Source organism: Callospermophilus lateralis, unplaced genomic scaffold (assembly GCF_048772815.1).
Source record: "Callospermophilus lateralis isolate mCalLat2 unplaced genomic scaffold, mCalLat2.hap1 Scaffold_107, whole genome shotgun sequence".
Lineage (NCBI taxonomy): Eukaryota > Metazoa > Chordata > Mammalia > Rodentia > Sciuridae > Callospermophilus > Callospermophilus lateralis.
Genome location: NW_027510917.1, coordinates 669,814 through 689,738, shown reverse-complemented (window position 1 = coordinate 689,738; position 19,925 = coordinate 669,814). Strand labels below are relative to the sequence as shown.

The following is a 19,925-nucleotide window of genomic DNA, read 5'->3' as shown; positions in this document are numbered from 1 at the left end:
TTAACAGGGAAATTATGATAAGGTTAGGTTTAAAGGCTTTTCTAAATAAGCCATATACTTGATCAAAGTTAGAAATTGGTGGCAGAGCTCCATTGTGGCAAATTATATACTCCAGATTTTTTTTTTTTTTTGCATAGAAAAATATAGTGGACTATTCCCTAAGGAAAACATGTTTGTTCTTTTTACCACTTCACTATGAAGATCAAGTTTTGTCCACTTGGCCATGTAAAGGCTTCCTTGTCCCCTTCATGAGGTCTCCTATCCAGTCTATATTCATTTCTCTCCACATACCCCATGAACTTCAACAACTCTCACATACTTGCTCACACCAAATAGGAATCTCTTAGCCTGAGAATCTCCTCTCAGCTCTTTCCATGCCTCTTTAGGAACTGTAACCTTTGCAGTTTCTAGATTTTCCGTCTGTATATGTGAATGCTCATAAGCAGAAACTTATTTGTTTCTCCAGATCTGAATGGCATAGATTTAACTCCTGTGCAAGATACTCCTGTGGCTTCAAGAAAAGAAGATACATATGTTCATTTTAATGTGGACATTGAGCTCCAGAAGCATATTGAAAAATTAACCAAAGGTTTGTAATTATCAGTTACTGACTTCTTAAGGACTTCTTAAGGACAGTACTTATCTGGGTTTGTGTTGATAGTGTACTTAAAACAAGATCTTATGTCACATAGTTATGAATATTGACTTAAAGAAAGTCAAATCAACATTTTTTTAAATTATGAGAATTAGCAGTTGCATTATCTAGTTGTGTAATAATGTGGTTAAATATTATTTGACAGGGAAGTATTTCTCATAATACAGAGTTAAGGAAGCAGGTTCTCTAATAATTACCTTAAGTCCTTTTAGGAACCTAATGATTACTTTCTAACAGTTAAGGAATTATTTTTTTTCTTTCAATAAGATGCTTTGGGTAAAAAGATACTATAACTGGCAGTTAGTTTGTAAGAATATGGAAAGGACAATCTGGGCATGGTGGTTTCAGGAGGGAGAGAAATAAAATATCAAAGGAACTCTTTTAAATTTCTATTCTAATATAGGTGCTTATTGAAACCATTTTTATAGGTACTGCTGATACTTAAGTAACTTCTGTTTTTCTTGTGGTATTTAATATTTTATATTCTTTGGTAGTTTATGATTCTACCTGTGTACATAGCTTACATTCTTGCTATACAATTTTGTTGTACTTTGTAGAATTAAATGATATGGAGAAATGTCACTCAGACATGGTAGATGAGCTTGGAGTGACAGCCACAGTGAGTTATCAACAGTTGTGTCATCAGACTGTTTGACACATGTTACTTTGTAAAATCATAGGCTTCTGGTGACACATAAGAAATGTGTGGTCTCTGGCTTATGTGGTTTGTTTTAATTCCTTAGGTGCAGCTATCTTCTTTGAATTCAAACACTACAAGCCTAAAAAAAGGTTTACCAGCACCAAGTGTTTTACTTTCATGGAGATGGATGAGATTAAACCTGGGCCAATTGTAATAGAACTGTAAGTGATATACACATAGGATTCATACTGTACTAATGGTTACTAGTTCATGTTTCTTCTTAGTCCCTCTTATCTAGAATGTAACATTGGAGTAAATCAATCATCAAAGTATTTTAAACAATCATCTTTCTATTGTGGTTACAGATACAAGAAACCCACTGACTTTAAAAGAAAGAAATTGCAGTTATTGACCAAGAAACCACTTTATCTTCATCTACATCAAACTTTGCACAAGGAATGATTCTGACATGAGTAATGTGGAATTTCTGTGAATTTTACCACTCAGTACAAACCATCATAGCTCTGGGTAGCATATTCATCCTTCAGGAGGCAGGAAGTGAGCCGTACCTATAGGCCAGTGAGTCCTTTGCAAAGCTGTACCACAGAACTAAAGTCCAGCACCTCATTGTTATGACTCCTTTGGATACAAGGTTTATTGTAGATTTTGAAACATGTTTTTACTTTTCTATTAATTGTGCAATTAATAGTCTTATTCCTAATTTACCACTGTTCCTACCCTGCTTCCTGGAACAATACTGCTGTGGTACGTATGCTCATCTTCAAACTTTAAAATACAGCAATAAGAATGTGCTAGAGTTTACACATTTGCTCACTTTTGCTCCAATATGGTCTTTTGATTTGAATTAACTTCAAACTTTTGAATTGAAGTGGGTAGGATAGTACCAGATTGCTTTGAAAGGAAATTGGATCACTTATGGTCTGTCTTATAGGCTGTTCCTTAGAGCTGGCCTAAATTGACCCTCATCTGATAGTTCTACTTAGAAATAGTGTGCCTTGACCAGATCAATATCTTATATGGGAGTGCCCCCCAGATTGTAGCTGTGATTTTTTTCCAGATGACCAGATTGTTTTTCTGAAAGTGAGCATATTTTTAGTCATGTTGATTAGTTGTTCTACATCACATTGCTATTGATTCTAGGGTTAACATTAATGATTCCAGGGTTAACATTAAAACCATCTCTCTCAGAATAATTACAAATTTGGGGGTGGGTTTAAATCATGTTATCTAAAAATAATTGAGTCAGATGCTAATGAGATACTGCAGGAACAACTGCTGTTTTTCTGACAACTGACTGTGAAACCTTAAAACCTGCATACCTTGTCTTTATAAAGTGATGAGTATGCAAAATCTGGAAAGATATTCTATTTTTTAATATAGGTAGATACAACTGCCATTTATTTCCTATTTAGATATATTGACATTCATATGAAAATATGCAGGCCATTAGCCTATTATAATTTCACCATTTACATTACTTTTAACTTAATGATGAGACATAAATAAAACTTTCATAGTACACAAGGTGGATATTTGATACACAGAACATAAAGATTTGTGAGGAGCTTTTTTGTAGGTTACATGTAGAACCCATGTATTTTAATATTCACTATTTTAAATGAACAATGCATGAAGGGAATGCAATACTTGGCCTATTTTTAAACTAGTGTAAACCCTAATCATACCATCTGTTTGCTTTTTAAAATGAATAACAGTAATTTTAGCCCTTGCACTTCAAGAGATCTAGTCTTTAATTTTTCAGTTGTCTGTTAGGTCAATTTTGTTTACTAGATGAATGTTAATAAAACGATATGAGCCTGAAAGAATTCTCAACCAAATTTAGTCTTTTCTTTCATCTGGATTGGGTTAATTTCACAAGTGCAAAAATAGTTCAGTCTACAGTAGTTCTAGGAAATGAAGAATTTGCCTTAATAAAATGTTCACTCAACTGAAACTCTGAGTAGTCAAAATTTCCAGACTGTAAACTTCTCAAGAGAAGGGCCTCATCTTCTCCATGTCATGTAAACTTTCCAAGGTGCTTGGCAGCACTCTGTACCCTGTGGAGTACTCAGTACCTTTTTGTTTGATGTTACTGATGTTGAAGTTGCTCCCTTAAAATCTACTATTAAAATGTAGCAAAACTGATACATTGTTCTTTCTGTTTTTTCATAGACTATAAAACATGTATATCAAAGTGATAATTTAAAAAAAAACAAACCTTTTTTTTTGGGGTTGTAGATGGACACAGTACCTTTATATTTATATGTGGTGCTGAGGATCAAACCCAGTGCCTCACACGCAACCCCAGCCCCTCAAAGTGATAATTTATATAAAGAAACATTTAGCATCCTTCACATAAGAATGCTTTTTTTTAACCTCTATTTATTTATGTGATGCTGAGGATTAAACCCAGGGCCTTGCCTGTGCTAGGCAAGTACTCTACCACTGAGCCACAACCCCAGCTGCCACCAAAGAATGGGGTTATATGAAAAAAAAGAGGATGCTTTGTATGAATGTCTTTCATCAGCATTAAACAAACTTAAATTGAACATTGTCATTAGCTTAGCTTTAATTCAGACCTGAATGACCAAACCTCCCCTGCCAAAAAAGGTGGTTTTATCTTGAAGCAATTAACACAAAACAATCTGTATCTCACAAATTAGTTGTTTAAATTTACTTTCTAGTGTGGGAGTGGATGAGTCACTGGACAATAATTACAACTATAGCAGTAATACTTTCAGGTTGAAACACTACTGCTTCACAAATGAAATGATTTTAGTAACTAAACTCAAACACAATTTGCTGGAGAGGACTTCTAAAACTTTTGAGATACAAAAGTATAATTGAATCAAGGGACAGTATTCTCTCACAACCGGTATATGGGCAGCTACCTTGGGCTTTGCTACAGAAGTGGTACAATCAGATGGATATAAGGAGAGGAAATTATGGGTGGGCTCAGAACTGCTCAGATAAACTACGTAGAACGCATTATAGCTTACTAATAGAATAAATACAAAAAAGGCTTTAGAGGGAAAACTACTGTTGCTTTGAATAAAAAAATAAATCTGCCTTTCCTTGAAAATCTATCTTCTTAGCTGACATCACCTTTATTTAAATGCTATTTTAAAATTAGAAGTTATAGTAACTTCAGCATTGCCATGTGTCCTGTAGAGGTTGAAAGATACATTCAAAATTGGTGTTTGTGACTTAAATTTTATTTTACATGGCTAAAAATGGCATAAGGTATTATATGGTTTTTCTCTTACACACAGCTGCTGCTTCTGATATTAAATGGAAGCTATGTAGATTGAATTCTTCCTAACAGACTCAAATTCTTTTTGATTCTGAGTCATCTTCAGTAGTTTAGAGATTTTGTTTCACAGAGATTTTGTTTCACACTGAAGCTTTTGCCCCTATTTTGAGAATACTTAGGGGACATAAAAAGAACAATGATATGTTCTAGGTTCCAACAATCCTATTACTTTCTAGAACTTTAAAGAATGGAAGAATATGGTCTAGCAGTAAACAAAAGTACCAGGCTTTTATAATTTTATTTAAATCTTAAACCTCTTAAAATGTACTGTTAAAATTGCTGTAATTAAAATTACAGCTCTGGAGAGCTAGTTCTTAGGAACATTGTTTTAAAGACAGTAGTTACAGATTCAGGACTTGCTTTAATTGATTTTTAAATAAAATATATTTGAGTACCTAAAAAAAAAGAATTTAATTCAGCCCATAGTTGCTGATTAAGGACATTATAAGCCTTAGGGTTTCATTCATTCTTAGAGGATTATACTTTTCTAATTTTTTTATCATATTCCTTGAAAATCAGTGGCAAGGTATGGGAAAGAGAAGAGTGTGTGTGCACATTTTTTTTTAAAAGAAATTTCCTTATTTTTTATAGACACAACATACCACCCTATATTTTACTGTTTTAATGCAATACTGGCAAAAGCAGTAGAACTTCAGGTCAAACAACTCTTGCTACTAATGTAAACTCATTCTCAGAAAACCATTCTCACATGGACAGTGATTAGAAAAAAGTACATGAATGTGCTACAAAAATAGAGCCACAAGACTTCTCACAAGTAAAAGAAATTCCTCTGTATAAGTCCACAGTTGACCAAGGTCCAGCCTCCTTAACAGTGAGCAACAGGAAATATGCTGCCAAGTCACCATCTTCAGTTCTGAGAGTGAGTTTACATGCTTCCCCAATGGCACAAAGTCTCATGACGATCCAATGAATCAACAGACACTTGGGAAATATTAATAAACAATTTTTTATGAACTATTACAACAAAGAACTTCAGCAAGAAGGAAAATGAAGTTTATGATCTTTGAGTAAACATTTTTAGCGTAACAGTCTCTGCGACCAGATATTTAAAGAGAAAAATCAAGCTTATAAAACACCATTTCTCTGTTATCAACTGGAATACACTAAAAATAAGATACTGGAAATACATGTTCTTAAAGCATTTCCACAGGAAATGTCCATAATTATGACATTCTAAACCATTTAGCAATTGTATATGCTACATTAACTAAAACAAAGGTATTCCTTATTGCATATTTTAAAGTTGGAAGGATACTCTAGTTTAAGTGGGGGATATTTAGGGGGAAAATATTTTGGCTCCAAATGTATACTGCACCAAGGCAGCTTCATTCTAAAAACATAAACCATTTAAAATAAACTTTTATATTTTGAAGCCAATAATCCTTCAACACAATGAATAGTTCATAGTCCACTTTCTGAGTAAGTGTCAGAGGTTAATTTTATGGGCCCTGTTTTAAGGCCTGTGAACAGCCCTCACTACTCTGAGAATCGGGTGTAGGTGGAGGTTCATCTTTAAAGCCTGAAGACATTAAGTCTTTTGCGGCAGGTGGTGGCCCATAGTCTTGGGGACCATGAGTTGGAGGTGGTAATGGGGCACCAGGAATGAAGTACTCTCTTGGGCCAAATGAGCCTAAAGGTCTAAATGGTGCAGGTCCTGGAAAAAAATCACGAGAATCAAAAGGCAAATCCCATTGTCCAGGTGGAACACCTGGTGCATATTCTCTGAAGCCTATTGGTGGACGGATACTAGGACCTGGAAAATAAAAAGGAAGTTATGTAAATACCCAGAAATTTCTGAACTTGGGTGATTTCAAGTATGTTAATATAGTCTTTAATTTCTCCCAAGCCTAGAACATCAACTGGTGAACATCCTGACTTGCCAGATGAGGCAAACTGAAATGGAACAAGTTTAGGTTATAGCCTGGCCAACCAGCCATGAAGCAACATATTAAGGATTTAAACATGGCTCTACCTAGCTCCAGGCTTATCTTTTATCTTTCCCTACTATATAATTGCAGAATTATTTCTATCTCACAAGAGCTCCATTTATATTTGGAAGTACTATATTACCATGACAAGATGATAGATTATGAAAAAAGAACTTTACTACATCAAAGAAATTTTGATAAAAGGAAATCCCACTATTTATTACTGTATCCATTAAAAATTCATGAAGTATTTCAGCATGGACTTTACACATGCCATCAGAATCAAGGTGCATGCCCTCCTGGAAAAGGCCTTCCACAGCCACCTAATTAAATCAGCAACATTTATTAGGTCACTGTTAAATCCTCCTCTTTAACACTTCCCTCTGACTTTTCTCAAGGTAAGGAAGGTTTGACTTTTCCTTTTCTATACTCTATAACCTACTGCCTATGATTCCATTATGGGTGATTACAAACTTTATGTTATAGGATTTTCATATCTGTGACAAAATTTTAAGTTATGGCATGTGTCTCATCCACCTTTTCATCTATTGCAGTGCATATCAACATATTTTCAACAAACATCTGCAGAAGTAATATTTCTGGCTTTTCTCTATATAGCCCCTTATCCTTGTCTATGAGATAGCTATTGCCTATCTCAGTATAAGATTATGTAGTGTCCCATATGTCCCAAAAAACTGGAGGAAAAGTTAAAATGTACTCAGCTGTATCCTTTCATTGTTAAGACCTGAGATAGCAACCAACTGTTTTAGCAAGCAATAGAAATGAAAGATGAATGTGATTTATAAGTCAATCACTACTGTTCAGATCATCATACCAAATGGTGGAGGAATTGGCCGAGGCCCAAAAGGCCCACCGAGCTGAAATGGCGGTCCATACCAAAAGGGAGGTGGTGGAGGCCGTCGCATCGGGGGTTCCATAGGGGGGCCCATGAAGGGTACCCCTGAGAAAGGAGGGGGCCCTTTCATAGCCATATTAACCTGCAATTTAAGATTTTAAAAAAGTTAAAAGTTTTAAAATTCCTATGTATTAAGACAAAGTACCAACACCGATAAAAGCTAAAACCAAAACAGGCACCTGTCCAGAGAACACCATCAGTGCAACAAAACTCTACCCACCCCTCCTGTGTATTCCCACTGACAGCTTACAGAAGTTAGAAGGATTCCACAAGAGGGAGCAGTTTGTTAGTGATTATATCTGCTCAGGAAAGGGAAAGGCAAGAGGACTGGCAGAGGTTATTAACAGAGGTGATTTCTGACCAGTATGTCATGCTGTATTCACTACAACCTATTTCAAAGGGAGTCCCCCTCCTTCCCATCACTTCCCTTTCATCACAATAGCTCATTACTTCCATATTAAGAATGAACAGAATAAAATGCAAAATACATTCTTTACCCATGTAATAATAGCTACTATTCAGAGTATCTTCAGTAAGTCTTTCATAATTATTCAACCTCTGAGATCTTTAAGTAGACTGTCTTGTTTTAAATAAGAGGGAACAAAAGCAAATGGATTATGATAATTTGTTGAAGGCCACACTGCATATTAAAGGGTCTCAATCCCAGGTTTGCCTGCAAGCCATGCTTTTCCCACCTCTACTCCTCTATAACAACGGGTCTTTGCTCTCTTTTAAATCTTCTACTACAAAGGGGTTGGGGGGTCTTATCTAAGCTGCCCTTAGATTGCTCCAGAGATGTATATTCCTGGAATATGTATACACTGGAACTTGAGAAGTATTTTCCAACACAATGCTATATACACAAATTAGGAAGACAAGGCTTTAATATTTACTTTCATTTACTGTACACCATTTGAGATATTGATTTATCATTTCCTATGAGTAGGGAGTTTGAAACTAAACAATTAAAAATTTATTTTATTATAGAGCTGCAGAAGACCTACCAGATATAATAGCAACACAGTTACAAGAAAATGCAGTTATGTGAACAAATGAGACCATTGCTTGGGACTGGCTCAAGAGGTCATTTCAGATTATCATTGTTGCACTGAAACAGTATTTCACTTTCAGAAAATCTGATACCAATCTAATTCAAATCACTCAAAATAGGGTTTGCACAAATGGAGGAATTCTTAAATAGCATTCTTCCAAACAAAAATAAAAATGATGAATTATATAATTTATAATGAATTTACTTTGCCTTAGAACATTCAACACAAAACACCATATAAAGTTAGAGTGATAACTTTTCACATTCTGTAGTTCATTATAGTTGTACACACTTAAGCCACATTTCCAAGGAGAAAAGTAAGCTCAATATTGCATGCAGTTTAAAGCAAACAAGATTAGTGTCATGCTCTGAATATCCTTCCCAGAAATGCACAGAATAAAACCCAATTCAGTTCTCAACCTCTAAGTACTTACTCCAACTGGATGCTCAGTTAAAGAAGTAATGGTAGAAACTGAGGGGGTCTCAGGTTCTTGGGGAACAGTTTGCTTTTTAAAAAACAAATGGGATGGTACAAATAGAACACAAAGAAGGATAAAGCAAAGAGCAAGTACTGTAGGAAAGCAACATGTTCCTGCACCACCACGTGATTCACAGTAACTACAGAACTTACCTTGCCCTCATCCGTCACCTTAGCTGGAGAAGAACTTTTGGAGCTGCTGTTCATGTGAGCTGGACCACATCCTGGGTCTGTTAGAGATCAAAGAATGGATTCAGACTTATTCTAACATGAAGAGAATAAAAATCCTGCATCCACAATTACAGATTCTTTGAAATTACTTGGTCTCTTTACCAGAGGCAACGGGTTTCCCAGATGCCTCAGAAGACCATTGAGTACGAGGTAAAGGTCCATCCATTGACCCTTGGGAAAAAAGATCAGAGCCCTTGTATGTATTTTTCAGAAGAAATAAACCACTGGTGGACAGGTCAGGGTTCAACAATAACTAGAAAGCAACATTAAAATGGGTTGCTCAGGGGCTGGGGTTGTAGCTCAGTTGCAGAGTGTTTGCCTAGCATGTGTGAGGCACTGGGTTTGATTCTCAGCACCACACCATCTACAATTAAAAATATTTAAAAAATGGGTTGCCCAATACATAAATCACAATTCATGAAGAGACTTAAGTAAAATAAAGAACTGCCTTGGGTTGATAGAACAGCAAATTAATACGTACTGGTCCTAAACTTAAAGCTACAGACTTGAAGTATGTGTAAGTTGGCTTTTCTTTAGTCTGTATAACCTGACTTCCAATCTTACCAAGACTACAGTCCTATTTAGAATTGGAAATAAGACTAAGTATTTCATATTGGAAATATGTGTGCTACATAAAGTTTAAGGCTACTTTTATAATATGTGGAAAAGGAACACCATAGAGATTTAATTTAAAGATAAAGGTTTACACTTCACAGTGTAAAATTTAAAAGAAAAAACAATACAGGGACCTCCAGGGGAAAAAAAAATGTTTTCTATTCTAGAACAGATTTTACAGAAAACATTCACTAAGATAAAGTAAGAAATTATCTTCTATATATTGTACAGGCCCAAATTCTATGTTTTCATTAGAATATTCAAAAGGGAAAAAAACCAAAACCTTGAAGCAGTTTACTATAAAGCAACATGTGAATGCTCACCAAATCCATTTCTAGGCATATCTCTTTGATTAAGAGTAGCAGAAGGAGGTCTCCCAGCTGGCTCTGCTGTCAGTGAAGGGGAACAGTCTCCACCACTCACGGGGGATGGACCAAAAGAGCCATTATGGCTCAGTGGACCTAAAGACAACAATGCCGTGTTACTACTTTAAGGCAGCCTTCTCCCTGACACCAACCCCCACACCTCCCGCTTTAGCAAATCATTCAGATTATTTCATAACCATTACACACAGAAATAAAAAGTAATTTACATACATTCTGCACCAAGAAATAAAATAGCTCCTTTTACAAAGTGCCCCCTACCTCTCCGAGGAGGATTTTGTAAATTTGGTCTCTCCGGCATTGGTTTTACAATCACAGGTTCATCTTGCCGCATTGCCATCTTTTGGGTCATTTCCAGTAGTCTTGAATATTGAGAAAGAATGGGCTGAATTATGAAACAGCAATCATAGATAATATCTAGCATAACCTTAAAACACTATAAAACATACAGTAAGATACCAAAAATCACATACTTCTGTCTCAAATTAGCAGCTTCCCTTTTCTCTTCAGCTATAGCTCTTTCTGCAGAACGAGCTTTGAGCTATTAAAGAGAAAATATTCAAATTCAGTTGCGGTAGGCTGTGCAAAAAATAAAGAAAAGGGGAAAAAAATCTTACCCAATTATCATGAGCTTTCTTCTCAAGCATAGCAATCTGAAAAAGGCAACACATTAAAAAAATGTTTTTAGGGATTCATTATTATAGCCTATAATTGTCTGTATTAGATATCAAAGAATTCTGCAACTACAGGACAGTATTAATTACTACCTGGTTTTTAAATGAGCGTTCGGTTTTCTGTAATTCTTCTTCCATCTCTTCAATTCTCCGCCTAAGAATTACAACAATTGAATAAAATTTGAAACATTCTGACCATTTTCTCTTTATTCCATCAGCTATACTTTTAAAGACTTTTATCATACATAAGAAAAACATTTCTAAAGTTATATGAATCCAGTGTGTTCAAAACTAATACTACAGACCAGGTGCAATGCCACATGCCAGTAGTCCCAATGATTGGGAAGCTGAGGCTGGAGGATCACAAGTTCGAGGTCAGTCTCAGCAATTAAGTGGGAACCTATGCAACTGAGACGCTGTCTCAAAGTGAAAAAAAGTCTAAGGATGTAGCTTAGTAGTAAAGCACCAAAAATAAATAAATAAATAAATAAATAAATAAATAAATAAAATAAAAACCTAATACTAATAACTTCTTTATCATTTAATTGCTAGAGATTCTGAATTGATAAATTATAATTTCCTTAACTGTTCATCAGTGTGTTCTCAAGTAATTCTGCTAGAAATATCTTCCTCCTTAAAACTTTTTCTTTTTTTCAAATTATATCCATAGAAGATTTCCAAGGTCTATCAAATGCCACACTTTTGTGGGTCTTGATATAACACACAGCAAACTGATTTCTTAAAGAATTACTACAACATACAAAACCCCCAGAACTGTTTGCATTGACCAAGTTCCCTATGGTCTTGCCCATTGGGTACAAGTAAATTTTTGTTAACATTTTTCATTTGTTAAGTTGAAATTTATTTTTTCTCCTGTGTGAATTGAATGTGTTCATATCCTCTCGTTATTTATACTTCCATGCTATTTTCTTCTATCTACATAATGTAAAAAAAAAATTAAAAAGAAAGCTAACACTAATTCATGAGACATTGACACCCTCCTTTAGAAACTGAACTCACTTGTAATTTTTAACTTCCTGTACAGCGGAAACCACCTTTTCATCTGCAGCTGACAGCTGCTGCTCTTTTTCTAGTCGCTCACATTCTTCTTGACTCTGTTTCCTAAAAGAAAACCAGTTATCAAATCAAAAGTTTCTCTTTGTGAATATCACTTCCCACAATTCTATAAAATGCTTAGGCACATAAAATAGGAATTCAAACCTGCAATTTCATAAATCAAACTCTGGCAAATCACTTACATTTTCTAACTTATCCTCTTAATTCTCTACTTACCAGTAAATAAAATAAATGTGAAAACAACATGTGCCCCAAGGGCAAGTCTCCTGTGTGTAAGATAATAAAAACTCACTTTACTTCAATGTGGAAGATCAGGACTGATCAACCTAACATAATTAAACATATTAGGATAAAGCAGGGGATAATTCTTTTCTCGTTTCTGCCATGGGTAGGACACTAAGTATATCTTTGTCATGGAGGAACTCTTTTCTCAATCCAAGACTGGTACCATATAGTCAGTCAAAGAAAAAATCTTCTAGAATATATCTTTTAGCTATGCAATTAACCACAGAACATTTTTCACACTTTAGATATTTATTTCAAAAGAATTGTAAATTAAGCAAAAAGACAAATCTGAGTTTTGATAATGTCTATCAACCAGAAAAAGAAGCCAAAGTGACCCACTATCAGAGTATTATCTACTGACAAGTTTTAACTCTGATCATGAAACTCAAGATGTTCATCTACTGACACAAAGGTAGCCACATTTAATGATTTAAAAAATACTATTTTCTGCTATCTTTGTACTACTTTAGCCATATTTCCAATTCAAAAGATAATTAACTTGAAACTTAATTTTCCATAAATCAGAAGAACTACAGTAAAAAAGGATTACTGGTACCAAATAGAAAAAGGGGATAATATATTCTTATATAGCTTCTCATTTAATTCTTCAGCAAGTATTTTATGAGTGGCTATAATATACTAGTTACCTTGTAAGATGCTAAAGAATAAAAGAGCTCACTGTTTCAGGTATAAATGATGCCTAAAGGAATATAATAATTTTCCCCACTGGCTTAAGAAAGAATATGGAGAAAACTGAATCTTGAAGGACAGAGAGAATTTTGTTTCCAATTATCAAAGAGTTAGTCCGAGAGCACTAAGAACAATCAAAACATCTTTATAAGAATATAAAATTGTGTTTGAAGGGATCCAAGCTAAAAAGTCAGTGAAGATATATGTATGTGGCCAAGATCCATTAGAAAAAGGAATCTCAGAATTACAAGTAAGGCTGGCACTTTAAGATACTTTTCTCCTATTGAAGATAACACAAAGATATGAGTCTGAACCAAGCCTTCATTAAATTCCTGGGCTTAGAGGAAAAATGAGGCTACCAATAAAGGGACCCTTAATAAAAGCCCTAGCCTTTGAGTTTAGATTAGAAAGTACTGCACACTTAAGTGATGAACAGGCAAAAAAATCCAAAAGGAACAATACTGAAAAACATTGAAAAGACAAGTCATTTTTTAATTATCTTAATTGCTGACTAAGTTTAAAGTGACAATCTTACTCAAGTAACCTCAACACTTTTCTATAAGAAGATAACTTCGTCTTAGTCCTCAAATTTCATGTATAATTATCACAACAATGTTGGCCAATCAAAACTGACCAGGCACTCCATAAGAGAAAATTCTGTGAGAAAAAATCCCACAGAAAAGGAAACCAGCTAATGGGGTTATCCGCACATGTTTTAAAATCACTGTGCTTTATATAGTCAAAAAAGTAAAGTCAAGATTATGAATTTCAGGGCTGGGAATATAGTTTAGTTGGTAGAGTGCTGCCTTGCTCTGGGGTTCAAACCCCAGCACCACAAAAGAGGAAAAAAAAGATTATGAATTTTGTCAAAGGATTAGAAACTATAAAACCAAGAAATAGTTGGGTGTGGTGACCTACCTACAGTCGAAGATACTCAGGAGGCAGAGGCAGAATTATGAGATTAAAGATAGCTTGGAAAGCAGTAAGACCCTAGTCCCTTATGAGAAAGAGCAAGGAGTCTGGGGAGGTAGCTCAATAGTAGAGCACATGGCTCAAGGTCCTGGGTTTGAGCTGTAGTACTGAAATAGGACTGGGGTTGTGGCTCAGTGGTGAAGCACAGGCCCCACATGTGTGGGGCACTGGGATCAGTCCTCAACACCACATAAAATAAATAAAATATTGTGTCGGGCTGGGGATGTGGCTCAAGCGATAGCGTGCTTGCCTGGCATGCGTGCGGCCCCGGGTTCAATCCTCAGCACCCCATGCAAACAAAGATGTTGTGTCTGCCAAAAACTAAAAAATAAATATTAAAATTCTTTCTCTCTCTCTTAAAAAAATCCTATAAACAATAAAATATTGTGTCCATCTACAACTAAAATAATATTTTAAACCCTGAATTTTTTAAAATCCTAAACTCAATGAATGATTTTAACAGCAGATTTGGGAAGTGAAATAAATCCTAGAGCTTTTAACATAGGTCAGAAGAAAATATCCAGAAGAAGTAAATCCAGAATGTAGGAGGCAGGGGAAATCAAATTCTAATATACATTATTATAATCAGAAGAGAGAATGAGGTAAAATCAACATTTAGAAAAAGACTCGAAAATTCAAGAAGTGTTTAATGGTCCCTAGCAACATAACTGCAAGAGGAAAAGTGGGTGGGGTGGGGAAAACTACACCTAGGCACTTCCCAATACAACTGTTAAAAAAAGAGAAAGGACTACAGAAACTAGAAGAGGGATAAGACCAAACAACAATGATAATGGACTCCTTAAAGAAAAAATTTAAAACAGATGGTAATTAATTGGATATTTTTAAATTGCTAAAACTAAGTAACAGTCAAAATTCAGTAGCCAAAAGAAAGATCCTTTAAAAATGGAAACTGGTTTTAACTCTAATCATGAAATTCATGTCAACCTAATACAGATTATAAAGGTAGCAATATTTAGTGAATAAAATACTATTCTCTGTTTATCCTTGTATTACCTTTGATACACTAATCAAATCTACCATTAAAGGACAATGTTCAAATAGAATGAAAATAATTTCAAATAAGAAACCAACAGTGTAGAATGCAGAACTACAGAAACTTTAAATATGTGTATAAATTGAATGAATGTCTTGTGGAGTTCACAGTATATGAAGTACTAACATACAATGCCACAACAGTTATCTGATTCAGGAGCTACTTAAAGCCCATAAAAAAAAATAATAAACCTATTAATCTATGTCAGGTTTTTATTAAATCCAGAATATATACCATGGCCTTTAAATTATGAGAAGATGAATAAAATTATAATTATATAATTATAATTCCATTATAATTTATGATTACATCAAGCTTATACAGGGGATGAGGAAAATAATTAAAAATATTTAAACTATTAAAAAGATACAAGGAAGAAAAAAAGAACAGGTCATCAAATAGAAAGCAAATTCTTCATAAACTACACGCACATATTGACATGGACAGACTTATATTTTAGAAAGTCCACTCAAGCGGCTATAGAGAAAACTACTAAGAATTTGAAATAAGTTATATACAAATATAAAAAATGTAGAATGAAGACAGATGATCTAGGTTAGAAACAGAAAAGATGACACAGGCATGAACTAACATAGTACCTGGGGATCAGTAAAAAGAGTAAAAACCACAGATGATGACTGAATGAATTTTGGAGGAGTTGAGAAAAATAGTGCTACAATTTAACTGCATTACAAAAAAATTAATTGCCATTTAGGTCATTCAGATTACTAGTAGGGACAGAGAAAACAAGTGTTCTTTTAAAAAAAAAAAAGTGATAAAATGAGAAATGTTTCTTTGAAACAGGCCAGGAATTTAGAACTGGCCTGAACAAAAATTTGAGATTCTAAAAAGGTCAATTGGAGATCACAGAATTTTAGAAAAGTTAATGGAAAGGTTTCAATATTTAATGCATTAATTAGGCAACAGAAGTCAAAATACCTAAAAATAGTTAGGTCTGTAAGAAGGTCTGTCTTTGCTTTACAAGATATATATATATATATATCGAAGAGTAAAATCAGGTGCAAACAAATAAAATCTGACACAACCTATTTTTAGAGAATCCAAGTATTTTTGTGGATTAAAAACTTCAAATGAACTTTCAAAAAATAACTAGCTCCACACTAAGAAGATTAATATATAAATATATTCTACAAACAAGTACTTCTGTAATCATAACTCCTAAGGTCCTTGCCACAGTTCAATTTTGTGTGAACATCTGAGATATTCAAGTCCAAAACTTGTACCATCAATAAGTAAATATTATCCCTTTTTGAAGTTTTTATTCTACTAAAACATGTCATTCCAAATCACTCAGTATTTTTAAAGGTCCAGAGTTAGAGATACAAGTTCAAAACATTAGAATTACATAACTGATCACAATGAAAGGTAATTAAAATAAATAGGGAGATCATAGAAAGGGTCTAGAACTTTGAGAGGTATTTCCACATCAGTGACTGTTAATACCATTTTACCACTTCCTGCCTTCATATGAATTTGACAATTGATTACGATGTCCTCACAGCCTTAGTTTATGGTTCCAACTACCTCAGGACTCTTAAGACTGACAATGGAAAGAAAAATGCAACTTATAGGAAACAAAACACAAAGGAAAAAAGACAAATCTCTACTTATTACAACTAGAAGAAATTGTAAATAATCTTAAGAAAACATAAAATTATCTATTAGTTCACACAGTGATAACAATAACAAACAATGAAAATCTTACTTTTGTAGTGCCATCTCATTTTTCTGGTAGAGTTCATTTAAAATCTCCACTTTCTGCCTTAGAGTTTTGCATTCCTCTTCCAGTCCAACTTTAGAAGACTGTAGTGAATTGCAGTCACCTTCTAATTTCTTTATTTGGTCTGTAAAGGATAAAACAGCTTATCTCTATATGTGTACAAGGACTTAAGAACTTGTTTGAGGGAGTAGTGCCAAGAAAAGTAAGAAGCATGAAAGCAAGAAGCCATTCTTTATCTTTCCAATAAAATTTTAAGTCTTTCCAACATGGCAATTTCTTCTCAAAAAGAACCCACCTTTTAGATTACATTTTGTGGGCATCGAGGCTCTTAGCATAAGTTGTAAAAGTTTTAGATCCTCTTCAACTACTGATATTGTAGTTTGTGTCTAAAAATTGCAGAAAAGAGAGGTATTCTTAAAAGTGAGGCACAGGAAGAATTCACAGGCACTATGGGATTCTTACAAAGAACTATACCCGAGAGACATCCATCATCTGCTTAATTTGATCTTTGATCTTCTCGTTCCGATCACCTAAAAAACAAAAGACTTTTGCTTTTTCTTTCCTTACTTTTAACTCTATATTCTCCTAACTTCCCCAAACTAAATAATGATTGTGTTCAAACACCAGAAGAAAAAAAATCAATTAAATAACTAAACTGATTAGACTAATGACTTTTAAGAGAATTGCAAGCTTAGATTTAAAAAAAAGAGAGAGACAGGTGAATTTCAGGCTGGGGTTGTGGCTCAGTGGTAGAGTGCTCACCTAGCATGTGTGAGGCACTGAGTTTGATCCTCAGCATAAAAATAAATAAAAGTACTGTCTGTCTTAAAAACAAAACAAAAAAAGGTGAATTTCTAGTTTGCACAACTAAAATGTTATCTATGCTATTCTTGTAAGATAAAAGCTTTTCTTCTCTCTCAGATCTATCTTCACCTGGGCAAGTAAGTGTCTTATTTAGAAAGATTCAATCCTCTATTTTCTCCCTGAATCTACTACCAGGTGTGGTTTGAAATACTTGCTATGTAAGCAATATCCAACTTGGGAGAAAACATCTGAAAATATTTTCCTCATCAGTAAACACTGTTACACTCCCTCACTCTAGCTTTCTGATAGTCTCTAGACTCTGTTCTCACAGCCTTAGTTTATGGTTCCAACTACCTCTGGACTCTTAAGACTGACTGTGGACCTTAAAACCACAGAGCCATAGAGATGATGAGTATCAAAATCAACTATCATCTGCATAAGAAATAAATTTCTCTTACTGTACAATGTTCAATACTCTAAGTATTGTACAGGATGTGACTATTGTAGCTGCAGTGTACTTACTAGTTTTCAATGGGATAGAAAAGGTCAGTGTTCTTCACATGCCTATTGCTACATTATACCCCAGCAACCCACCTCTGCCAATGCAACAGACATATCTATAGATCCAGTGATATGTGTCTACAACCCTGAAGCTTAAGAAGAAAATCAGCTAGCTGAAAAGTGGCATCTGTATAAATACTTAATTAAAGACAGGAAAGCAAAAAAAGGATTCAACCTCCCTGAGACTGATCTTACCTGCTACCTCTCCGTTGGTTAATTCATCTGACTCATCTTCTCTATTTTGATCCTCAGATTCAGATTCACATTGTAACCGATTCAACTGTGTGATATAATTAGTCAAAGTCTAGAAAAGAAGCAAAAGGTTGGAAGACTCTCGATTTTAATTCAGAAGATTTCAGGAGAAATCATGAGATGAAACATGTATTTGGAGTATAAACTTACATTAATAGTATCATCTTTGTGATTAAGAAATACAAGTAAATCTTTCTGGGACTTCTCAAATGATTTGATGTGTTCACTGAGCTCAGCGTGTGATGTACACCAGTCTTTGACTTCCTGCTGCAACTGAAAAGTCAAAACACATGAATTCCTGTGGGTTAGGGAGGGGTTTTCTGCACTGGATACATCAGGACTACAAGACTTAGACAAAGAAATAGAGAACCATACTCCTCGGTGGCCTGCCTCAATCGAGGGGGTTGAGACCTTGGTTAAGGAAGAGGGCAGAGTGGCCCCAACTCTCACAGCTGCAGTAAGAACATCAGAGTTCTCAGGAAGTTGACCCTGTTTATTGCATTCCCCAGAAAATTGCTGCCAATTCAAATAATTTACCTCCAGCAGGAATGGCTGGGCACATATGACTGTCTCCTAAATTTAGACTCCTTATCATGTAATCTTCCCTTGGCCAGTGAATCAGTAACTACTCAAAAGAGGATCATAAAATACTTAATTTTCTGGTTTAAAAAGTTTCTTTGAGGCTATGCAAGTTAATAACTGATTGACATTTGATAAGAAAAGCAATAATCCAAAAATCCAAAACAGATGGAGAACATATACATGCACTCAATTTAGGGAGCATGTTTAAACTTTGCATATCTAGAAAAGGTCGTACATGAATATTCCTTACCTCAGAAACAGATCCAAGAAAGATACAAGATAATGATATTCACTTCTCTAGTTTACATTATGTATGACATCAAATTTTCTTTACCTGCTCTTTCGTCGTCTTAAGTATGGTATTTTCTTTCTGAAGCTGACAGCATTCCAACTTCACCTTCTCTTCACGAAGCTTAGCTTCATTAAAGACAATTTGAAGCTAATGCAAAACACTAGAGTTAGTGAATTAATTCCAAAGAAAAAACAAAGTTATACTTTCCCAAACCAGACATCATATAGTTCTCATTTTTTGCACATTTTAGCACACTTCAAATTTTTGGTCCGCAACAAAACTAAGATATAGTATTAATATCCCATTATGCCAACTATCCCATTAGCAAGAGTTGGCAGCTTTACCTCTGAAAATTCAGAAGTATTCACTGAAATGACATCTTCAAGCTTCTCTATAGATTTCTTATTTTCAATTATCTGCCAGGTGAAAACAGAACACAAAATATGCATTAGGATTTCAGTAGAAATAGTGATATGTGTGTGTGTGTGTGCGTGTGTGCGTGTGTGTACACACATATATATACTAAAAAAGATAAACACAACAAAATATTTGTCAAGCCATCCCATTACATTTCAGTAATGCAGGGGATCCAGCTTTGGACTAAGCAAAAAATCAAGAACTGAAAGAGATGAGGGAAAATGAAGTCATAAATATTTCATGGCATCCACAACCTTACTGTTTATGAGATA

At 34.6% G+C, this 19,925-nt stretch overlaps 1 protein-coding gene and 1 pseudogene across 1 annotated transcript in view; one reads left to right on the top strand and one right to left on the bottom strand.

Annotated features, from left to right (window-relative positions):
• LOC143386227 (axin interactor, dorsalization-associated protein-like) overlaps positions 1–1,757 on the top strand; it is a 32,581-nt pseudogene extending 30,824 nt beyond the window's left edge.
• Positions 1,758–5,423: 3,666 nt separating this feature from the next.
• LOC143386236 (transport and Golgi organization protein 1 homolog) overlaps positions 5,424–19,925 on the bottom strand; it is a 40,216-nt gene continuing 25,714 nt past the window's right edge. The window contains exons 12-29 of the mRNA XM_076841459.2: positions 19,581–19,652; positions 19,279–19,383; positions 18,513–18,635; positions 18,306–18,414; positions 17,220–17,275; positions 17,041–17,131; positions 16,731–16,869; positions 11,947–12,048; positions 11,020–11,080; positions 10,870–10,905; positions 10,726–10,793; positions 10,514–10,614; positions 10,193–10,330; positions 9,357–9,425; positions 9,177–9,253; positions 8,980–9,051; positions 7,414–7,576; positions 5,424–6,403 (exon numbers count right to left, since the gene is read on the bottom strand). Of these exons, the coding sequence (XP_076697574.1) occupies positions 6,090–6,403; positions 7,414–7,576; positions 8,980–9,051; positions 9,177–9,253; positions 9,357–9,425; positions 10,193–10,330; positions 10,514–10,614; positions 10,726–10,793; positions 10,870–10,905; positions 11,020–11,080; positions 11,947–12,048; positions 16,731–16,869; positions 17,041–17,131; positions 17,220–17,275; positions 18,306–18,414; positions 18,513–18,635; positions 19,279–19,383; positions 19,581–19,652 (1,896 nt within the window). The 3' untranslated portion in view covers positions 5,424–6,089. The remainder of the gene's footprint in view (positions 6,404–7,413; positions 7,577–8,979; positions 9,052–9,176; positions 9,254–9,356; positions 9,426–10,192; positions 10,331–10,513; positions 10,615–10,725; positions 10,794–10,869; positions 10,906–11,019; positions 11,081–11,946; positions 12,049–16,730; positions 16,870–17,040; positions 17,132–17,219; positions 17,276–18,305; positions 18,415–18,512; positions 18,636–19,278; positions 19,384–19,580; positions 19,653–19,925) is intronic.